Genomic DNA, 23,387 nt, shown 5'->3' on the forward strand with positions numbered 1-23,387 from the left:
ATGCATTAATCATGTGTAGACTATTGTGGTAATTCTCACTAAACAAGAAAGTGGTAGAATTTTATTACAGTCAAACTTCAGCAAGTCGACTGTAATATAATTCAGGAATTTCCTCCTTTCGCCATGGTTGTTTGGATTTCATTTGTTTAAGTTCCAGGGGTGGGAGGGGTAAAGCCCCATGTAAAAGCAAAGTTTTCCATAGTTTTTGCTGATTACAAATATAGCATGTTTGTTGACATTGGCAATCATTTCTTTTAGATTTTGTTTAAATTAGTATAATTGCCAGTAAATGTTTTCATTGTTTTCCATCAAAGTTCATTGGTGGTTATTAGGAATAAACTCGTATAAAGTTTAGGGTTATTACTGAAGGTAATTCTTTGTAGATGAGTCTTTCCTCTTTATGGAGAGAGTAGACACCTTCCATAATAGTGGATGCTTTGGCCGGTTAGTAGTGCCATAGATGATAACTTGATTGGACATCCTTGAAGATTGAAAGTTTGGGATTAGAAAGAGCAAGGTGAGTTTAGGATTCTTCTCTTTGAGACAGGATGAGGTATGTTACGAAGGATGAATTATAATGAAAATGTTTGGTAATAGTAGTTGGATGGCCTTACTTTCCTGGCTTCACAGTTTGAAATAAATGAGGGTGTAATAAACAGTTATGGATGTATGACGCTATATTTTGTCAGTATCATGTTAAAAATAAGTGGAATAATTACAGTAAGGAAATTGTATATTGTTATTATTTTGGATGGTAAATTTTCTAGTTGCTTATTAGTAGCAGTAGCTCTGGTTGTTGTCTTACATTTTTATGAGCAGTTAAATGTTTCCTAACAGGACATTTCCTGATGGCTCCATTGCCGGTACACAGTGGGCTCATTCCATCTGATGACACAACAGCTAGACATTCCTGGACTAGGTGAGAGCCCTTTGTCCTATTCAGTCCTGGCTAGAAATCCTGTTTGTCTCTCCCTTCCCCAGTGAAAATCAGAATGGTAGGGTGCAGGCCAGCTTTCTTGTCTTGGAGGTGGCTTCCCCTTTCTCCCTGGGAGTACCCCCTCAATGACTGCTACAAGCTCTGCTGTTGGCATGTCCTGAGGGGAAGTTTATTTTTGCATATTGAGTTCCCCTCTGCTACCAGTACAAGATATAGTCCGACAGAATGGCTAAGCAGGCTTGAACTCCACCAGATAATACCTAGTGCTCTCTATTTATGTCACCATTGTGGCCCACCACAGTTGCCTTTCCCCAGGATGGGTGAGCCAGCAGAAGTCGATTACTTCCATCCTCCTTGGCAAGCCTGTACAAGTAACCAAGATGCTGTTTGAACTCTGTTCATCTGCTGCGTAATCATTGCTTTATCCTTCTACCCTGGAACTGAATGTATGAGTACATAAATGTTAAATAGATTTTTATTGTGTTGCCTTTTTTAAATCTGTATGTTAACATACTGTTTGAAGTGATATATTGAAAGGGCAGGAAGGATATGCCTCCCCCCCAAGCATTTAGTTATCTTTGGGAGAGCAGGTTGGGCAGTAATTGCCTATTTGCCAAGTATGGGAGATATAATGATTACAGAAGAGACTGTGTTGGTGCATGAGAGGAATAGTAATGACTGTCTCTCCTAAATTAGAGTTCCGTGTAAGATTACTTGAGGAGAAGAAAGATTTTTTGTTGTTGTTAGGCAGGTAAAGAATGTAGAGTGCTTCAACATATGCCAGGTTCTATATGTAAAAGTAATGCATTGTTAGTAAAATGAAGTTAGAAAAGTACTGTTAGTAGTCTGTCTGAGGACTTAGGTATATTAAAAGGCTTAATCCAGTCATTAATTATGGTTGAAGGGAGATTGTGAGCAGTCTAAAGAATAGGTTACTTGATTTTGTTTGTAACGGTGATTGTCATATTTTCAGGAATTAAATTAAAGTGACTTTAAAGCAAAAAAAAATTGTATGGTGACCCTGTAGTCTTTTATACCCTGTTGTTGGAGGGGGACATAGATAACCATTCATGAGCTGAAGAACACCCACTTTCACATTCCAGTGTTCAAATTCGATAGTGATTTTTACATTCCAAGTCAGAGAAAGACTAGGATGTTTACCCAGCTAACAAATAAATAAACAGGTATGCTGAACTGAAAGGATCTAGAAAACAGCAAAGATGAAACAGTTACATCATCACATTTAAAGTAATTTCAACACTGTAGTACAAGAGAGCTGTAATAAAGGCCAACAAGATGTAATTTGTGCACTGAATACATTGTTAATGCCACAGTTGAATATTTTGTATAATTCTTGAGGCATTAGAAAAAAAGATGGCCATCTATGTGTGGATAGAAAGGCCATTAGCGTGACTGGGAAGGAGACAAGTACAAAGACATACCTGGGGAACGTACATTAGAGAGGAGTGGTAATAATTGAGAAGTATTGCATAGATTCAGCATGTTATCACAGGGCTGATCAAGGGATGGAGTTGTTAAAGGAAGGCATTGATTAAGAAAGGAGGAGTAAGAATAATAGGTGAGAGCCAGCCAGCTAGCTTCCAAAGCTTTTAGGGCACCTTCCAGCTAATGTTGTTCCATTGCTGTGTTGAAAAGTTCCCTTCAAGGAAAAAAAAAAACAACTTCTACTTATTATGAAAGAAAACTTGATTTCTCTGAAAAACTTAATTATGCTAGGAAAAAAGTGTTTTTAATGACTGTCATGTGACTGTTAACACTTTTATTAAATTATCACTTAAGGCATAGGTGAACATACATTAACAGAAAAGAAAACAAACCATTTTAACATATTTCAGGTTAAATACATATACATTACATATGTTTTCTTTGCTACCATCATCACTCTGTTACAAAATATACTGAAATCTTGCCTTCCCTTAAAACTCACTCCTCCACCTCGCTCAATGGGTCTATATTAGAACATCGAAGTTTCAAAACTTCGAATGTTCTAATATCAAGCCCTATTCAGCGAAAGCTGAAAACATCGAACATACAGAACAGCGAATTTTTTCCTAGGGAAAAAATTCTCTGTTCCAAAACACATACACACAACACAAGCACACCAAACAAACAGCAATCCACACACACACACACACACACACACACACACACACACACACACACATAAAATCTTACACCTAACCCTACACTAAACTATATACACACCACTAACTATCCACTTACCTTAACTCAAACCCTAACCCTAAGGTCCGTCACTATCGCACACTCACCTCACCCATGTCCTAACCCTAACTCACCTACCCCACCCTAACCTTCACTTCCACACAATCGCACACTTACCTGACCCGTGCCCTAACCCTAACTCACCTAACCCGCCCTAACCCTCATGTCCACACAATCACACACATACCTAACCTGCTCCCTAACCCTAACTCACCTAACCCTCACGTCCACACAATCGCACACATACCTAACCCACACCCTAACCCTAACTAACCTAACCTGCACTCAGTCACGCACTTACCTGAACCCGACCTGTAACTTTCCACCACAGCACTGAAAATACTGAAGCAGTAGAAATGGACAACCGAATTCTTTCTCTAGGAAAAAATTTGGTTTTCTGTTGCTTCGATATTCTCAGCTTTCGCTGAATAGGGTTCGATATTAGAACATTCGAAGTTTTGAAACTTTGTTGTTCTAATATAGACCCCTCCTCAATATTATCATACATGTATTGTTACCACAATTTCCATTTACTTCTGTGTAATTTGCTCCTTGCCTTTTTAAAGCCCTCTCTTCCGTTTGTGTTATGATATTTAATACCTCATATACAGTTGGTGCAGACGTTGATTTCCATTTTCTAGTAATTGCTTTTTTTGGCAGCCAACAGAATGAAACTTAGTAAGACTTAGTAAGGAAAAGCCCGCAGTGGAGAGCTCTCTTTGGTGGCTAGAAAACTCTGAGGGGCCTGGGATTCAAATCTGAGCTTTAGTCAGCTCACCTCAAGCTGACTAATAGTTTGAGCACATGGAAGGTGCCCTAAAAGCTTTGGAAGCTGGCTGGCCGTTATATTCTTAGGATATACTAAGTCTAGGCAGTTCAGATCCTGTATCTGAGCTCAAACGAGTCATTTCCTTACTTCCATCCATTTGCTTACCCAATATTTCTGACAGAGTACTCTGTAGGGAATTTTTTAAATCTGTCATCTCATTATACTTTCAAAAGATATGTTTCCAGTAATCTCTTTCTTCTTCATCACACCTCTGACATGTGCTGTCTTCCTGAGGAAAAATTCTTTGAAGTCTGCTTGAGGTATAAAAATACATATGCAGACACTTCCAAGCAAAGATCCTAAACCTTCTGGATTTGGTCGCATACTTGGGAGCCATACAGATGCCTTCCCATTGTTTTCTTGTAAATTGATTTTCCAGTCTCTGTTCCCAAAATTTTCTAACCTCTTACTATTGATTGTTATAGTTATCATGAAATATTTTATATGTCCTACTAATTATTCCTTTTTAACAGCTGCTACTGTTCTAGATTTAACTAAAAACTCTACCAGAGCAAGTCTTTCACTTAAAATCCCCCTATCCCTTTGTTTGTCTGTACTGTGAGGTCAAGCCCTGGTAAGGAAGGCAGCTTGAGTTATTTGTTCCCAGTGTCGTGGTTCCTTTTCCAGGTTTCTTCAGTAAATTCTAGTCCCCTCTTGACTGTTTTCTGTACCCCTGCTTGCCGTCATCCCCAATGGCAAGATCTCCATTCTTGCATTGGCTTAGAATATTCTCTGCTACTTTATGAATATAATATTCTGTATTGTTGTTGTTGTTGTTCTGTTTAAGGATCTGCATCTAAAATCCTATTTTATCTTTATTTCTTGAACTTTCCCCTTGCTTCATCATCATCACTTTCCACTTTCAATTATAACCTTCTGTTGTGTTATGTATATGAGCCTTAACTGTGTAGCTCTAAAATATCCCTTCAAGTCAGGTACACCTAACCACCTTCCTCTGTTTCAAGGCTTAACTTATCCCACTTAACTCTTGCCCTCTTTCCCTCCCAGAAAGACTGTCGTGTGACTCTTGGCCACTTTTAAATGGGAGCGTTACTGTTTAGTTTTGTAGTAAAAAGTTGTTGAAACTATTGTTAAACTGTTTTTTAATAGTAACAAATATGCTTGTTTTACATTTGGGGGCTGAAGTAAGTGCTTAAAGTGCATTTTACTGTGTTTTCACAGTCAAGAAAATTACTTTTTTACAACTTTAAGGCTTCTCCTGGAATCGGGCAACTTTTTCAGCTCAACTATGGAACAGCCTACTTGTTCCTCAGTTCTTCCTTCTTACCAGCCACTACAAGATGATAATCAAACAAATTTTACCTTCACAGTAGGTGGCTCAACTGCCTCAGCCACAGATGGGTGACTGCGCTGTGGCTAAAATAACTACAGATACTTGTCTTTTTCATTGGATTCTTGATTTAGTTTCTACAGCTACAAGGTGCCCTTTATGGGCAAAGAAGAGTTAGTCTTGTCAGCCATGGAAAAAGGGGCAGAGAATGCCTCTCTGCCTAGCCAGAAAGCTATGCCCATTCTAGGAAGATTTGTACTTGTAAAAATGGGTTGTCTTCCGCAGAAATTCCTGTCAAAAACATATGCCTTCTCTCTCAGTTATTCTGGACAGGAGTAATTTACTGGGCTTAGCGCAGGGTTTAGTGTAGGATCTTGACCCTTTCTGTATGGCTTTTTCTGGTAAAAGAAAAAAGGATTGTTCATTTTCTGAAGAGATTCAGTAGTTTGTACCTCAAAATGATTGTGAAGACACATAAATTTATGTGTCATTTCCACATATTTCTGATTCATGTTCTGAGGAAAGAGTGTCAAAGACAGAATATATCTGTGTGAATGAGAGGGAGGATAGAGGAATGGTGAGGATGCAGGGAGTAGAGTTGGCGAAGGTGGATGAGTTTAAATACTTGGGAACAACAGTTCAGAGTAATGGTGAGTGTGGAAGAGAGGTGAAGAAGAGAGTACAGGCAGGGTGGAGTGGATGAAGAAGAGTGTCAGGAGTGATTTGTGATAGGCTGGTACTAGTAAGAGTGAAAGGGAAGGTCTACAAGAGGGTAGTGAGACCAGCTATGTTATATGGGTTGGAGATGGTGACACTGACAAAAAGCAGGAGTCAAAGCTGGAGGTGGCAGAGTTAAAGATGTTAAGATTTGCATTGGGCGTGACGAGGATGGACAGGATTAGGAATCAGTGTATTAGAGGGTCAGTAAATATCCAAAAACACACCTCAGGGTAAGGTATCACCTAACAAATAATGTTGCAAAGCCAAGGAGAAGAAAGGTGAATACTCCACGACAATCAAAGCAAGCCAGGAGGATAGTCAATCTGTATGACAATTAATCCACAAAAATGAGAAAATTATGACCTCTTTATTGAAGAAAGTTGAAAAAAGTAAGCACTTTCACGTCTCTCTGGACGCCTCATCAGATGTAAAATAACGACAGCATTCAAAGTCACTTAAATACCACACTACTCACTTAATAAACCAATGAAAGGTTAGGGAACATTGGTAATTATACTGAAAAGGAGGAAGCCAGATGGATGATCAGGTTATCTGCAGACAAAGGACATGGTTTGAACGACATGTTCACACTGAAACCATTTCTTTTGGATAAACCTTTGAGACACTAATGCCATTCAGTATTTGATGGCATAGTTATCTTGGGGTTTTAAATATAATTTTAATAATGTTTTTGCCTTTGTATGTATATTTATATGCATTATTTATTGTTGTTTTTTATCATAACTGTCATTTATTTTAGTGTGACAGATGTGAAGGTTTTTATGAATGTTTTTAAATTATGCATTAGCTATATATCTTTAAGGATGTAACCTTGTTTTATCAGGTGTCTGATATGAGAAGTTTCATTTGTTTATTAAGTGAGTAGTGTGGTATTTAAGTGACTTTAAATGCTGTTGTTATTTTAAGCCTGATGAAGCGTCCAGAGACGTGAAAGCGCTTACTTTTTTCAACTTTCTTCAATAAAGAGGTCATCATTTTCTCATTTTTGTGGATTAATTGTTGTACAGATTGACTATCCTCCTGGCTTGCTTCGATTGTCGTGGAGTATTCACCTTTCTTCTCCTTGGCTTTGCAATATTAGAGGGTCAGCTCAGGTTAGACGGTTTGGAGACAAAGCCAGAGAGGTGAGATCGCATTGGTTTGGAAATGTGCTGAGGAGGGATGCTGGGTATATTGGGAAAAGGATGCTAAGGATAGACCTGGCATGTAAGAGGAAAAGGGGAACGCCTAAGATAAGGTTTATGGATGTGGTGAGAGAGGACATGTAGGTAGGTGGTGTGACAGATCAGGATGCAGACGACAGGAAGAAATGGAAACAGATGATCTGCTGTGGCGACCCCTAACGGAAACAGCCGAAAGAAGTAGTAGTTCTGAGGAAAGAGTGGCTTCGACCAGTACTTTTAAAAGATTCTTTTTCTCTAAAATTATTTATAAAATTCATTAGTTGTTTCAGTGGGAAAACAGTGATGTTTCTCAGTCCCCGGGAAGTGTTATGGTTTGTTACAAGTGGAATTTCCAGAGCTTACTCCTATTCTTCCAGTTCTGTCTGCTTAGGAGGATATTTTTGTCATAGCCTGCAGCTTCCAATGACAGCAGCCTGCTGCCCTCTAAAAGCAGATCAACTATATAAAGTGCCATTGGCTTTTACGTTTTTATGCACTCACCCAGATCACATCCAGCAGCTGTTGCTTTAATGAATCCAGCTGCTGCTAAACATTTGGTTTATACTAATCCCTCTCCTTCTGACAAGAATAGGAAGGTTTTGATAGTTTTGGGAAATAGTGTTCTTCTACAACACTTATTTTTATAATTCTCAGCTGTGAAGCTTATATGTTAAAGTTTATTCATGCCTCTTGTGAGAATATAAAGAATATTTTAGCATGTTTCTTCTTGTGAGGAAAAATCTTCATTGCTTAACCTGATTTCTGCGTTTCTCCAGTAACTACCAACTGTTTGAAATGGCATATGATTCTGCTGCTGCCCCTGGAACTGTTATGAGGAGGTTTGCCTGGCTGCACTCTCAAAACCTCCCAGAGAATGTCAAAATGAATATTTTGAATTCTCATATGGATAGAGAGTGAGTTTTTGGCTTCTGGTGCCGAGGTCATTAAAAAGTGTGATGATAGAAGAAAGCTGATTCAACGACTCTTTTTATATTTTTTCAGCTGCCTTTCTCCAAGTTTGCCAGGGGATTCAATGCACTGTCTACAAGTGTCTTTAAAAAGCAAAATAAACAGACCCAGCAAGCTGCTGGTAAACAGACTTTTAAAAAAGCTATGGTAGGGAGTTTCCAAGAAGAATGCAGGAACACTCCCCTAACAAAGGACAGTCTAATAAGTCTGAATGATTATAAGAAGGACTTCCCTCTCACCCTTGCAGACCTTTAATCCTTCCTGAAAGTCTGAAACTCCATTTCTCTCTTTGGCAGCAGACGGTTTCAGACAAATGGGTTTTGAGAGTAACCCATCAGGGTTACAGATGGCAGTGTCTCTCCTTCGTTTTCAGGGTATTCTTCCTCACTCACCAGACCAGACTCTTCTTTTCCCCTCCAGTCATTCAGCATATGCTGTTCCAGGGAGTGATAGAAGCTGTCCCTCCTCCTAAGTTATGGGAATGGTTTTATCCCAGGATGTTTCTGGTGCCAAAGAAAGATGATTCTTAGAAACAAGTTCTGGGTCTTTCTTTACTGAATCTGTTTGTGAAAGTACTCAAGTTCAAAATGTTGTCTCTTCAAAACGTGTTATCCCTTATTCCCCGTTTGTGTTTTTTAATGACCTTAGATTAAAAGCATGCTTATCAATCACATTCATCTAGATCAAGATTTCAGGTGTTCTTTAAGGTTTTCTGTTTCTGGATTACATTATCAGTTTTCTGCATTACCCTTTTGGTCTATCTAGTGCTCCAAGGGTATTCACAAAGTGTCTAGCTCCTATGATAGCATACTGTAGATTGCAAGGTATTCAGGTTTCCTTATGTAAATGAGTTGCTTATCTTTGCAGTCTCTTTTTTTTTTTTTTCAAAGTGTCAGGAATCTCTTAGGTAAGGAGTCTCCCACATAGGCTGGGATTCCAAGAGAACTTACTGAAGTTTTGTCAGACAACTCCTTCCAGGATTATTTTCCTGGAGTGACTCCTGGATACTCCAGTTCAAAGAACTTTTCTTCCACGAATGAAAAAATAGGTATGTATTATCTGTTCCTGAAATTTTACCACTTAGACTGCTGTTTCAGCAGGGAACTTCCTCAGGATTCTGGGTCTCATGGCATTTATGATACTTATGATACCTCTTGCAAGATTCTACATGAAAAAAATCAAATGGTACCTGAAATTTTAATGATCCCAGCATCTACATCCCCTGACATTTCAGATTCCACTTTTGGGGTTTATGAAATGAGTAATTGTGTGGTGAAGACATCAGATTTCTCAGAATCCAGGTCTCCCAGTTTCCCCTTCTTGGTCCGTCACAGTCAGTCACAACAGAAGTCTCAAACTTTGCTTGGGGAGCAGTGTCAATGAGAATAAAGACCAAAAATGTAAACATAAAAGAAATGTTAGTCTTATTTATTTTATTTATTGACATTTGTTAACCGGGTTTGTCCAACTGGGCTTGTGGCCCATTTTCAGTGGAGACCCGAGGAGAAAAGCTCCAGTAATACATTTTAAAACAAGTACAATTTTAAACAATATTGATATAATAGCAGTTATAGCAAAACGATTCACATGTGTTGGGTTACATGCATAAAGTTAAAGTTGCATTAAAAAGAAGCTAAGTAACAATTTTACATTGATATAGTTCAATAGGTCAGCAATAAACATTTTTTGTTTGTATAAAATTGTGCAAATGCATAGTAGACACATTGGAGAGAGAGAGGCGTAATGAGGTACTAAGTATGGTCCTTTTGGGGGTACATAAAGGGAAGGAAGACTAGGTAGGGTCATGGCAAGGGCAGGTTCTGGAATTGAGAAAATAAGCTTTTAGTTCATTTTTAAAGTGTGAGGTGTGGGAGATAAGTCAAGGGGAAGTTTGTTCCAAGCATGGGCAAGGGAATGTTTATAGAGTAGTTTGCCTACTGACCTTTTTGGGTGGTAGATATCAAGTAATTGTTGGTTAGAAGTACAGACGGTCTGGGATGGGATGTAGATGGAGACTAAGGAAGATAGAGATGGACAGAAGGAGGGTTTATAAAGAATAGAGTGTAGCATATGAAATTGATAAGATAGCAGTAACTGGGGAAGTTCAAGCCATTGAAGAGAGTTTAAAGAAATGCAGTGGTGTGAGTTGTATGGGGAGTTAGTAATGAATCTGGCTATTTTATGGTAAGTCTGTTGCAGTTTGTTTAGAGTGGAGGCCTGGATATTGGTAAGAACTGGGGCAGCGTATAAGATGGAGGGGAGGAGGAGTGCCTGGCCCAGGGTAAGTCTAGATTCAGGGGTTAGAAATTTTTTGTTCTGATATAGCAGACCTAGTTTCTGGTTTGTTTTTTTTTATACATTGGAGTATGTGTATGTTGAACTTGAGTTCGTCATCGATAATGACCCCTAGGAGTTTTGCGTGGGTGTCAGGTTGGATGTTTGTATTGTTAGAAGATGTAATAAAAAAGGAGGTTTGTGATGAGAAAGAGCACGGGGAAGGAAAAGTAGGAGTTTGGTCTTTTTGGGATTTAGGATCAATAGGTTGTGAGAGAGCCATTGTTCAGTGGATAGTAAGGCCTGTTGGGTCAGGGAGTGTAGTTCAGGAATGTTATTTGAGATGGATATGTTTGGAGTCGTCGGCGTACTGAATAAGGGAGTATTCTTTGCATGAGGTGTAAAGATCATTGGTGAAGATGTTAAACAAAAGGGGTCCCAAGATGGAGCCTTGGGGAACACCAGTGGAGATGGGAAGGAAAGGTGAGGAGGATGAGAGCCATTTGACAGATTGTTCCCTGCCAGATAGGTAACTATTAAACCAGGCAAGTGCGGAGGGAGATAGGTGGAGATTTGCGAGTTTGGATAGTAGTTGAGGATGAGAAACAGTATCAAAGGCTTTGCAGTGATCTAGGAAGAGACAGGAAATGAGTTTATTGTTGTCTAGGGCCTTTACAATGATATGAGTGAAGGAGAGGAGGGCAGTGGTGTTGCTGTGGTGAGGACGAAATCCATGGGGGTAAGTAAGTGGTGTGTGAGGAGGTGATTGAGAAGCTGTGAGTGAATACATTTTTCTAATATCTTGGACGGGGGGACAGAATGGCAATGAGTCGGTAGTTTGAGGGGTCAGTGGAGTTTCCACCTTTATGAAGAGGGATAGTGAAGAAAGATTTACAAAGGGTGGGGACAGTTGATTCCAGAATAGATCGATTAATTAGTATAGATACAGGATAGGCAATTGAGTCAGCAGCAAGTTTGAGGAATGTAGGAGATAGATTGTCTGTGGAAGGAGAGCAAGGTTTTAGCTTGAGTAGTAGAGATTTCATGTAAGTAATGGGAACTGACTCAAAAGAAAACAAAGTTGTGTTAGTGGGACTTGGAGAGGTGGGTGTCGAAGTAGAGTTTGGCTTAGAGGTTACCAGATTTTGGATGGAAGAGATAAAGTGTTTATTCAGAAGGGTAGCTGTTTCCTGAGAGGAAGAGTTAGGGTATGGGGAGGGATTAGAGGGCTTTCCAGGATAGAGAATGTTGTTGAGAGTTGACCAAAATTTTCGAGGATTGGATTTGTTGTTAATCTGAGCAGAGCTATAGTATAACTTTTTGTCATTAGTTATATGTTTTTTGCAAGGTTCCTCATTTGCCTGTATTTGTGAAGAAAAGGTGGTTGTTTAGTTTTAGTCCAGGTTTTCCATGCATTATCTCTTTGTTTCATAAGAGACCTAGTCTCATTAGAGAGCCAGGAGTTTAGTATATTCATGAAGATGCTATTGAAAGTGCTTACAGCATCGTTTAAGGGGAGGTGTTTTAGGATGGACCAATCTATGTTGTGGAGAATGGAGTTAAATTGGGATGAATTTAAAGTCGATAGGTTTCGACAGTCTTTGATAAGGTGGGGTTTAGGAATATGGGAGTAGTGTCTTAAGGTGGTGGTAGGGAGATGATCAGTGAGGGAGTCAGGTAAGGTGGTGGGATTGTGGTATTGGTGGGGGGAATTGGTAAGGATCCAGTCTATGATGGAGCTGGAAGTGGAATTTTTATGGAAGCGAGTGGGAGATGTTATAAGTTGGTGGAAGATGTGTAGGTGGATACTGATTTGGGGGGAGTCAGTTGTGAGTTTGGACCAATCAATGTTGATATCACCAAGGATAAGTGTCTCATATGGTATGTTGTGGGAGAACCAGGATAGGATGTTTTCAAGAATGGGCAGATTGTTACCAGGAGGAATGTAGATAGAGGAAATTGCAAGTTTTTTGTGGGGATTCAAATGGCAGTTAAGGATGATGATTTCAGCTGGGAGGAAGTCGGGAATTGGGGAAGGGTATGGTGAGAGGTTAAGAATGTTTAAGTAGAGGATGGCCACGCCACCACCTTTTTTTACAGGTCTATCAGATCGGAAGATATTATAACCTGGTGGGAGTATTTCACTATTTGAGATTTGTGGCTTGAGCCAGGTTTTAGATAGGGAGAGGATGTGAGGGGTATTGAGAGCTATCCATGAGTGCAGCTCAGTGACTTTATGTGCTAGACTCTGAATATTCAGTGAGTAAATAGTTAAGTGAGTAAATAGTTAAGTATTTGGATGGAGATGATTGTTGTGACTGAGGTTGGTGACTGTTAGAGGAGTAAGATGGGGGCAGTGTCGAGGTAGTTTTGGGGAGAGAAGAGGGGCCAGGGTTGGGATGGAGATCTCCAGAACAAAGTAGGTTTTTAGTGAGGAGAGAGTGTGTAGTAGATGCTAGATGGAGTTTGTATAGTTTTGACTTAGCTTTGTGCGAAGGTTTAAAAACCTGTATTATGGATAGTTTATATAGACTTGAGGTAGTAAAGAGATTAGGGGAGATAGTAAAAGATGAAGTAGTTGGATATATGTTGTATGAGTGAGAAGTTGGTGAACATAGGAGTGGGTCAGAGAGATTGGAGTGGTAAGAGGTGGAGATAGAGAGAATAAGGAGCAATGTAGAAGATATTAGAAAATAATATGTGTTGGAATAAAATATGGTCAGATAGAGTAGGTAGAGAGACAGTGGTGTAGAGGAAGTGGTGTTGACAAGATTGACAGATTAGTAAGGTGGTTGTGGCAATAGGCAGGAAGTGGAATTGTAGTGGCTAGTGGGACAGGAAGGGTAGGGATAGTTAGGTATAAAGGTAATTGTAATGGGGGTAGGGTAGAGGAGTGAAGTGAGCCAGAGCATAGTGAGGGCGAACGGAGTGGGGCTAGCACCCTGGTCAAGATTAAGTCATAGAAACAATCAGAAAGGGATAGTGAAAAACTAGCTTGAGAGACAAGGATATAAAATTTCTAAAGGTATAGTCACCAGAAATAAAATAAAAAGAAATAAAATATGAGCAGAAGTAAGCTTACAAAAGGACACTGACCTCAAGCTACACAAGTAGATTTACTTGAAGCAAACCCAGTGCTGTATGGTTAAAATAAGCTACAATAGAGAGGGGCTTTGGAGGGGGAGAGAGAGGTATTGCTAGCAGCTAAAAGCAGGGCAAAACATAAAAAAAACATGAATATATAAGAGTCTGAAGACAGTAAAATAGGGCAGATGCACTAGGAAAGGCAATTATGAATGAGGCTAGAAATGAATTCAGGGAATGTTAAAGTGCAGAACAGGAGAATATACACAGAAACAGTATGAGGATAGTGGGTAACCAAAGAGAAAGGATAGGAGCTGCTGGCGTCTGCTTTTCATGGTGACTAGCAAAAGAAAAAGTGTAAATTCTTTTCTTTTCTTATAAATCATCTGTGGCTTCTGGGAACTCTGCAAGTGTGTACAGACACCACCACAGTGATATGGTACAAAAACAAGCAAGGGGGAACTAGCTCTTACCCTCTGTGCAGACTAGCTAGCCTGGGATATAGCCTTTAGCGCATCTTACATACAGATGGAGCAAAGTTTTATGACAGATAAGCTTAGCAGGACCAGGACAGAACCTCATGGATGGAAAGTGAATCAGAGGCTCTTCTAAGATTTGATCTGACTGTGGGGAACACCTCAGCTGAGAGCAATTAGCTAGCAAAATTCAGCTCCAGGAAATAATGCAAAAAGGCCTGGGAGACAAATGCATTTTCTTTTCCTTGGATAGGAGTGTTCCTGTGTGCTCTTCCATCATTTCTTCTAATATCTGGGGTTATTCTGAAGATTAAGGAGGACTCCCCAAAGGTTGTTGTGGTGACTCCCTTCTGGCCCAGGCTTCAGTGGTTCTCCCTTATTTTGGAAATGGCCAGGGTCAATTAATAGAAGTGTCCTCACAGACTGGCTTTAATCACACAAGACCAAAGGGAGTTTGGTACATTCCACCCTCAAACTATAACTGACTAATTGGATGATAGAATTTTAGTACCTTTTATGCTGAGGAAGTACAGCAGGTATTAATGGAGTCAAGAAATATTGCTACTACAAAATCCTGTAGTAGTAAATGGAAAAGGTTTTCTAGTTGGTGCCAAGGAAACAACCAGTACCCATTCAGAGAGCTAGTGTTTTCTGTGGCTCTGCACTATTTGTGCAAGTCATTGTCCTGTTCCCCGTCTTACTCAGTCAAGGTTCCTTTTTTTCAGCCATTTCAGCATATTTGCCCATAGAACCACCCTCTTCCATTGCAGCCTCATATGAAAATGCTTTTGAAAGGGGGGTGACTTAAAGAGAGTACTCATTTTGAACAAGCTTATCTGGTTGACTTTTGAGGTTCTTGACATCGAAAACAGTATTATTAACTCCTCTGATCTCTACAAGAAGACTGAGTTGCAAGCTTTTGTGGTTGGATAACCATATCTCATTTTCCACACAGCTGGGGATTTCTTAAGAACTAATCATTTATGCCTAAAGTGGTGTCCTGGTTTACATTAAACCAAGCTATCCACCTCCCTGTCTTCTTTCCAGATCCTAAAATGAGGGAGAAAGGATACTCCATAGTTTGCATGTCCAGAGACAACTTAGGTGCTATCCCGATAGAACAAAATCTCTCAGAATGTATGATCAGTTTTTCTTTCCTTTTGAAGGTAAGAAAAAAGGTCAACCTGTGTCAAAACAGACTATTTCAAAATGTTTGTCTCCTATTATTACCATTTGTTACACCCGTCACAACAAAATTATTTCAGACATAGTCAAAATTCATTTTATTATAACCTTGGCTTCATTTGTGACTTTTTGGAAAGGGTTGTATTCTAGAAGCAGCAACATGGTCCTTGTGCACCACTTTTACAAAGCACTATAAACCAGATTCCTTTTCCAGGTCTTAGACGGGCTTTGTCAGGGACCAAGGGACCATTCTTTAGGACTCCCGGACCCTTATTCTTCCTTCTTCCAGCTATGTTAAGCTATAGCAATTTACCCATGTAGCTTAGGGTACTGCAGCAATGATGAAATGAAGAACAAAGTACAATTATGGATGTAAATTGTAGATGTTTGAATTATCACTGCTGCAGTAGCTACTCCCTCCTTCCATCCATCCATCCATCCCCCTTATTTATGTATGTTCTTTTTATGCCAGGTTATGGACATTTATTTTTATATTCCTACCATTGTCATCTCTGGGCTGTAGCTTGCCCTCACTCTGTTGGCATGAAAGCTGTTAAGGGCTTGTAACCCAAACCTGTCTTTTAATCAGCTCAGCTCGAGCTGATAAATAGTTTAGGTGTGTGGAAGGTGCCACCATGCAAGCTGTGGAAATTGGCTGGCTGTTTTATCCTTAGCAGGATATAACCTAACCTGTATAGCTTAGGCTACTGCAAAAGGGATCGTTCAAACATCTACTGTTGTGCTAAGTGTACTTGTACAACTGTACTGTCCTCTTCCCTTTTTCTAGTTTGTGGGTTAGACATAAAGTTATTTGAAAAACAAGAATGTGAGCTTCTTCTGACATAATATTTCTCATTTTAAGTGCAGTAAATCACTTCAAGGGTGAGTGATAATGTTAGTTATGTTTCTTCCTTGCATACTGCAGGTGCTACATGTGTTTTCTTATTTTCTCAAAACAGTCTCAGTATCTTTGCTGCAGACTAAAGTAAAAAATTCACCTGTGAAGTTTGCTAGAATTAAAAACAATGTGTTGCTGATATATTTGCTGATTATGTGCTGGTTTTGTGATTAGTTTATTTTTTTTCTTAATCCAGAGTACATGCAGCCAAGAAAAATCATGGGAAGTATTACTTAGCCATGTTATCAGCAAACTGTCACTGGGAAAAATCTATGAGGAAGACACTGAAGATTTATCAATGGTATGTGCTTATATCAGTTTATTAGCACTAAAGCTGTTCTTACAGTCACGTATGTAATTGTGAATTGAAACCTTAAGTAAACATTGAACATGTAGTATAGTGGACATGACTTGTGTCATATCATTTGTTGCATTTTACTTGATTTTATCTGTAGTAGTACACAATTCAATTTGTGTAGCAGTTTGCTACACAATTGTTTTATGTAGTATTAGAAAAAAAAAAAAGATTCCTGAATTTCAGGCTTGGGCTTTACATACAATCTCTGTCTGCTTTCGGTCTCATAAACTTGGTTAGAAGCTTTGACTCTTACTGCTGAAATTTGTCTCTTCTTTCTCTACTTATGTTTGAGGATCGGTGCTAACATTTTGCTTCTGGTGAGAGAAGAAGCAAAGGAGCATTGTATCCCAACAGAGTGAAGCTGTGGCGAGACCAGCATTAGTAGTAGCCATTCAGGTGACTCCCCTCTTTTCATCATTCTTGGCAAGCTAATTCTTTGTTTTCAGTAAGTACTGTTTGATTTGTTTCTAACTTCAGAAAATCCACCTAAATAGAGATGTATTTACACAATGTCAGTGGAGGCAAAGCTCTCACATAAAATACTCCTATGTCAATAAAGTTGTCAGTAGTACACACGCTGCACCTATCATGCACAATTCAAAGCAGACATATCAGCCCACATATGCTGAGGCACTTAATTGTAACCTTCCTAAACCACAAAGACCTCCTAGACGAAGTACACATATCAAATACCCTCAGCAGCCCCAAATGCACTCTTTCAAAAGCAACACCAACATCAACACATAGAGTTATATCTCATGGAGCTTCTGCCTCTAAGCCCATAAGGCAAGCCACCACATAATCCAGCAATGTGATGTTGTCCTATCTCACCTTCATTCTTAGTAGGTTGGGTTTGGATTCGCTCCTCGGATCTGACTCAGCCTTATACACAAGCTCAAGGTCTTCCTCTAGCTTGTGGCTAAACCCTATCCTATCATGTACTAGGAGAGCTCCCCAGATCTCGTTTGCCGCTAAACAAGATTGGGTGTTTTTCTTACTGGCTCTGGCTAAGTAGACTTTCTTCTTTATATCTGTGAGAAATTGTTTATTTTTCTTATTGTATTTTTTGGCCTAATAACTTCTTAAGTAAATTATTTGTGCTTCCTCTGTTTTCTGTGGTTAAACTGCTGTTGGCTGTCATTTTTTCCTGTTGGGCTTTTTTCCCCTATCCCGGTTTTAAATTTAAGTAGCCCATTTTAGTTAGAGGGCTTTCTTTTCCCCCTTTATTGGCTTTTTCAGGCTAGTTCGTTTGAGTCAGAGAACTGCCTTAACCTGTTTAAGTTAGAGGGCTTTTCCCCTCCCTTTTTCTCACTCCTCCGGGCATAGCCCATTTAAGTTAGAGGGCTGTGCCATTCCTTCCCTTTCTATTAGACCTTTTCTAGGTTAGGAATTGTTGTTAGTGTTGTTAAAATATATATATGTGTGTGTGTGTGTATGTATGTATATATATATATATATATATATATATATATATACACACATGCATACATACATACATACATATTTATAGTACTATATAGTTCAGATTGGCTGTTTCCTGTATTGTAAATTGGTGTTACAATGTCTTCCAAGGATTTTAAACTAAAAATGTGACAAATGCAGACAAAAAATGTCCCTTACTGATAGGCATACCATTTGTGTGTACTGTTTACGAGCCGTCTATCTCCAAGAGTCTTGTTCGATTTGTCATTCTTTTAGTCACAGGGCTCTGTTGGAGAGAAAAAAGAAGCTAATTCTAAGAGACCTTTTGAAAAACCCCTTCTTCAAAGCATTACAAGAAGGTCCATGTTCTTCTAGTCTGACCAATCTCCTTCTCCAAAGTCAGATAAATCATTGAAGAAGTCTTCATCTTCCAGTGCTCCGTCAGAGACATCTAAAAAGGTGCTAGAGTTTCCTTTCCAGATCCTAAGGCTGTCGGATCTGAGAGGCCTACTAGTTTGGCTCCATCAGTTTTGGTGCCCGTGGAGTTTCAGTTACAGAGCCGGTCCCTTGAATTGGAACCAGTATCCCTCACTCTCAGGTCATCATTGCTCCAGCCATCCAAATCTCCTGCCCCCTCGACAAGATCTTCCAGGAGCCTGTCCGATGATGACGTGGATCGTGTAGGGCAGATAAGACTATTTAAGGACAAGTTAAGGACACTGGCGCTTGCCAAGTTATCGGATCTAACCCCGAGGGCTTCAGATCAGACCACATCCCCCCCTTCTGCATCGATTCCTCCTCCAATCTGACCTCGGAGGCGGAATGTCTGGAGCTGATCTTGATGGAACAGTCAGAAGTGAGACCGATCACAGGATCCTCAGATCTGAATATTGCTTCGACGTCCTCGATTCCATCGGAACTCGAGGAGTCAAGGAGCCGGCGCCCTCCATTTAGGTCGGGGGGGACTGATCAGACAGTTGTCGGATCCGAACTTGCCTCTCGGGGTATCAGCTCAGGTGAGCTCAGCTCCTACTTCAGCCTCGGAGCCATCCCTCTTGGTTTTGGAGATACCCTCCGGTTCTTCTGACCCGGGAGTTTCCTCAGATCATGGGCAGGGGGCTTTTGAGGTGATGAGGAGAGTGCTGTCTCCACAGGCAGCTTCACTTTCATCTCTGGACATTCTTTCCTCGAAGGCACCGGTGTCTGCCTCTATACCCCTGCATCCAATGGGACATGGAGATCTTAAGCCTCAGCATGCCCCACTGGGTGCCACCCACTCTTCTGTAACTTCTCCAGAGTACTCCTCTGAAGAGGTCCCTCTGAAGAGGTTATGCAAGAAGAAGCAGTTAGACTCCCCAGAGGAGTCTGTCACTTCAGATATGGACATTGATGAAGCTAAAGGGTACCCACAATCACATTCTGATGTTGTCTCCTTTGGAAGTTCACTAACCCTTCAGCGAAGCAGTCTGTATACCTGAAAGCTTTTAGATCTCAGTCTTTCTCTACTTGGGTGTCTCCGCCTTTTGACGAGCTTATGGATTTAGTTTCTCAAACGGCGTGGGAGTCTCCAGATTCTGTGGAACCGGTTCCTTGGAAGCCAAATAAGTTAATTACCTCTCCTTCGGGCAAAAATGTTCTAACTAAGGGAGTCCCAGTAGATGCTATGGTGGCAGCCACCAAGGAGGAACTCTCAGAGACGTCTTCTGTCCATCCACCGAACAAGGAGTCTCACACAGTGGGCAGATATGGATACTGCATTTTTTCTTCAGCGACATTTTCTCTTAGGTTGCTGAATTACCTGACTCATTTTACCAGATTACAGAGAGATCTCCTGAAAGAGCTAGGAGGTACCCTCCAAGTTCAGTAACTGAAGGGGTGTCAGAGAAAGTTTCCTCTCAGCTCTCTACCTTAAGTTCAGTGGTCAACTCCTCCATGAGATTGATTTCTTATGCAGCGGATGGAGTGAGCAGAGCAGTGAGTTCAGGGATTTCCCTAAGGAGACATTCCTGGATGCGCTTGTGTGACTTTGCGGAGCCATTTAAAATCTTCCTTTCTGAATGCCCCATTTGATGGCTCATCCCTGTTCAGACCTAAAGTCAAGGTCACACTGACCAGGTGTGAACAAGAGGGAAAGACTCTCTCTGCTTCAGGAGTCCGTTTTTCCCTACCTACCAGACCTTACCCTAAAGGTCAGAAAGTTAGTGGAAAAATGTGGTTTCTAAAATCCCAGAGGGCTTTCCAGGACACACATGATTCTTCCCCAGGGACAGAGGGGAAAGTGGTACTGGAAGATGCCAACCATGTGGTAGAGGGGGTCCACAGAATCAGGGTGACCAGGAATCCTTCTTTGGTAAGCCCTTTCAACGCTCCTGAAGGGAGGCCCGCCTAGCCATCTCTGGAGGCATTTGGGGGCCACTTATCTTTGTACCCAAAAGCCTGGCTGACAATAACAAAAGACAAATGGGTACAAAGCATCATATCCATATCCTTTCCCCTCCCAAGCATAAAAAAGATCCCAGATGTTCCACCCAATCAAAGGGAACAGGCAACTCTAGAAATTCAAAATTTGCTAGACAAAGGAGTCATCCAGACAGTCCTCATAGACCAAATAGGATTCGGAACTTACTCAAGGTTCTTTTTAATTCCAAAGAAAACGGGACTGGAGACCAATTCTGGATCTCAGCAACCTAAACAAATCTGTAAAAAAATCAAAGTTCCAAATGGTTACACTGCAGTCAGTACTCCCATTTCTGGGACAAGACAATTGGATGTGCTCAGTAGACCTCCAGGATGCGTACCACTATATAAAATTGGACAGGCAATCCAGGAGACACCTGCGCTTTCGGCTGGGAGGCTGCCACTACCATGTTTCAGGGTCTGCCCTTTGGCCTCACTACAGCCCCCAGAGTGTTCACCAAGTGTATGGCAGTAGTCACGGCTCACTTGAGACGACAAAAATTCTGAGTGTTTCCATACCTCAACGACTGTCTTCTAACTGCCACCACTGACCATCTACTAACAAAAGTGAGATACACCACCTTGCCGCTCTGCTGCCACTTAGGGATCACAGTAAAATACAAAAAATTTGCCTTGCTCCCATCTCAGTGTATCGTTTTTATAGGAGCAGAACTACTTACTTTAATACTAACTTTCTTAGGATCCTAGACTACCATGCACCTTATCGTACTACTAGAATAAGAACAAAATCTGCACCATGGCTCACAAAACAAACTAGGCAGAAGATACTCCTTAGAAATAACATCTGGGCCAAATGGAGAGCTACCAAATGCCCAACTAACCACCTTCACTATAAACAGATAAGAAATGCCACCAAGAAGGATATTCTTAGAGATAAAAAAGATTTTTACATTCAACTACAGCAAAGCAGCCAACAAACTCCTCAAAAGTTTTGGTCTGGAATAAACAAACTTCTTCAGCCAGGCCACACCACTACTCCAGACCCAACTGGTTTCAATCATAATAACTCCACCCAAATCCCTGATGCATTTAATAACTATTTTACTGAAGCCATTCTAACCCTGGCTAATTCTTTACCAACCTTCACTACCTCCACAACTAATACCTGCAATACTTCACTACCTACCTTTCACTTACAACCTGTATCTACATCCCTCATCTGTAAGCTACTTCAAAGACTGACACCTTGTACCCCTTCAACTGACCATCTCCCATCGGAATTCCTACAAATAGCCGCAAAAGCCATAGCCTACCCCATCTTCATCATTATTAATAGAACTATCACAGAAGGCAAAATCCCTGCTCTATGGAAGATATCCCATATCATCCCTCTACACAAAGGTGGTCCATCTACTGAGCTTTCTAACTATCGCCCTATTGCCTTACTCTCCCCCTTAGCTAAGATCATGGAAAATGTGTTCACAAACAACTGCTTAACCACTTACTACAAAATAACCTACTTGCAAACTGCCAACATGGCTTTAGACCATTCCATAGCACATCAACAGCCCTCTTATCCTTTACCGACTCCATAAATAAAAATCGTAACAACAACTCATTTTCCTCTGCTCTATTTATCGACCTGTCGAAAGCCTTTGATATGGTTAACCATAACTTACTACTAGACAAACTAAATGCCCTTTCTCTCAACCCTCAAGCCATACAATGGTTTAGATCATATCTAGAAAATAGAAAGCAAGCAGTACTTTGGCAGAACAATTTATCCTCACTACTACCAGTCAATATTGGAGTACCCCAAGGCTCTATCCTAGGCCCCCTACTCTTTTCTCTATTTATTAACAATCTAGACATGAACATACCTCTAGCCACCTGCATTCAATACGCTGATAACTCCACCTTAATCTGTACAGCTAAAAATATAGCCACTCTCCACTCCCTTACCCAAACTGTCTTCAAAATGTTGAGAACTGGTTTATGCAACACTATCTCCTCCTTAATCCCAAAAAACTAAATTATTGCTCTTCACCCCTACTCACAAATCACCCACTCCTTTCTTCACTATAACCTCTAACAATGGTACCAACATTATCCCAGATTCTACAACACGCCTACTAGGTGTAACAATTGATAATCATCTCAGCTGTGATGAACACATCAATTCCAGTATAAAGTCTGTTAACAAAAAACTTGGTACCCTCTATAGAATCAAACCCTTCCTTACCCCTGCTGCAAGAAAGACTATTGCCCAAACCCACCTCATTTCAACCCTTTTCTATGCCTGTGTTATATATACTAATTTGTCCAGAAACAACCTCTCTAAACTCTCAACCTGCTATAATAGCATAGATAGATTCAGCACATGCTCCCCCTTTAAAACTCACCACTGCCTTAACCTCAAACAACTAGGATGGCTAGAATTAAAGAACTATATACTCTGTCAACAATTACTTATTACTCAAAAGATCCTACATCACCCTAACAAAACACCCCCATCCTCACCAATCTAATTACACCGTATACAAACCTATCCACACTGCGCTCTCCTAATAAGCTTCTAGTTTCCTCACAGAAAGCCAGTAACAAAGCTGGGGATTCACTCTTCACAAACACTGCAAGAAACATCTGGAATCAGCTTCCCTCAAAATTATCTACCCTTGCCTCTACACCTCTTTTAAAAAAAACAGCTAAAAGAACATCTAAAAACTCATTGGCTGTGTCCATGCACTAACCCAGACTGATAATCTTCTCTTTTTCACTTACCCCTTTCACTACTCCTTTAACCTAAGCCTTCATAACTTGTACTACTCTTTGTCTGTATTTGAAGAATAACACTTGTGTTCTCTTCCCAACTTGAGACTTCCAGATGTTCTTCATCTCACATTGCTGCAGTCATAACTAGTGGGTAGTCCGCTGTCCTCGGTCGGCCCGAATACCAAAGTATTAGGCTGGCGTCGGTCATGGTCGCTTAGATCTGACGTCAGTACGTCTTGGTACTAAAGCGCATGACCGACGTCATATTTTCTTGCCGCATGGTCTTCTGAGTTTCAGACCGAAACCAAGTTATATTTTTGTCTTTT

General features: G+C 40.4%; 1 protein-coding gene across 4 annotated transcripts in view; it reads left to right on the forward strand.

Annotated features, from left to right (window-relative positions):
• Positions 1-23,387, forward strand: part of UBR3 (ubiquitin protein ligase E3 component n-recognin 3) — a 4,226,407-nt gene that overhangs the window by 3,747,124 nt on the left and 455,896 nt on the right. For all 4 annotated transcript variants that reach the window (XM_044075499.1, XM_044075501.1, XM_044075502.1 and 1 more), the window contains one exon: positions 16,288-16,392. In XM_044075499.1, coding sequence (XP_043931434.1) covers positions 16,288-16,392 — 105 coding nt within the window. The remainder of the gene's footprint in view (positions 1-16,287; positions 16,393-23,387) is intronic.

Source organism: Protopterus annectens, chromosome 6.part1 (genome assembly GCF_019279795.1).
Source record: "Protopterus annectens isolate FY-2018-M chromosome 6.part1, PAN1.0, whole genome shotgun sequence".
NCBI classification, from domain to species: domain Eukaryota; kingdom Metazoa; phylum Chordata; order Ceratodontiformes; family Protopteridae; genus Protopterus; species Protopterus annectens.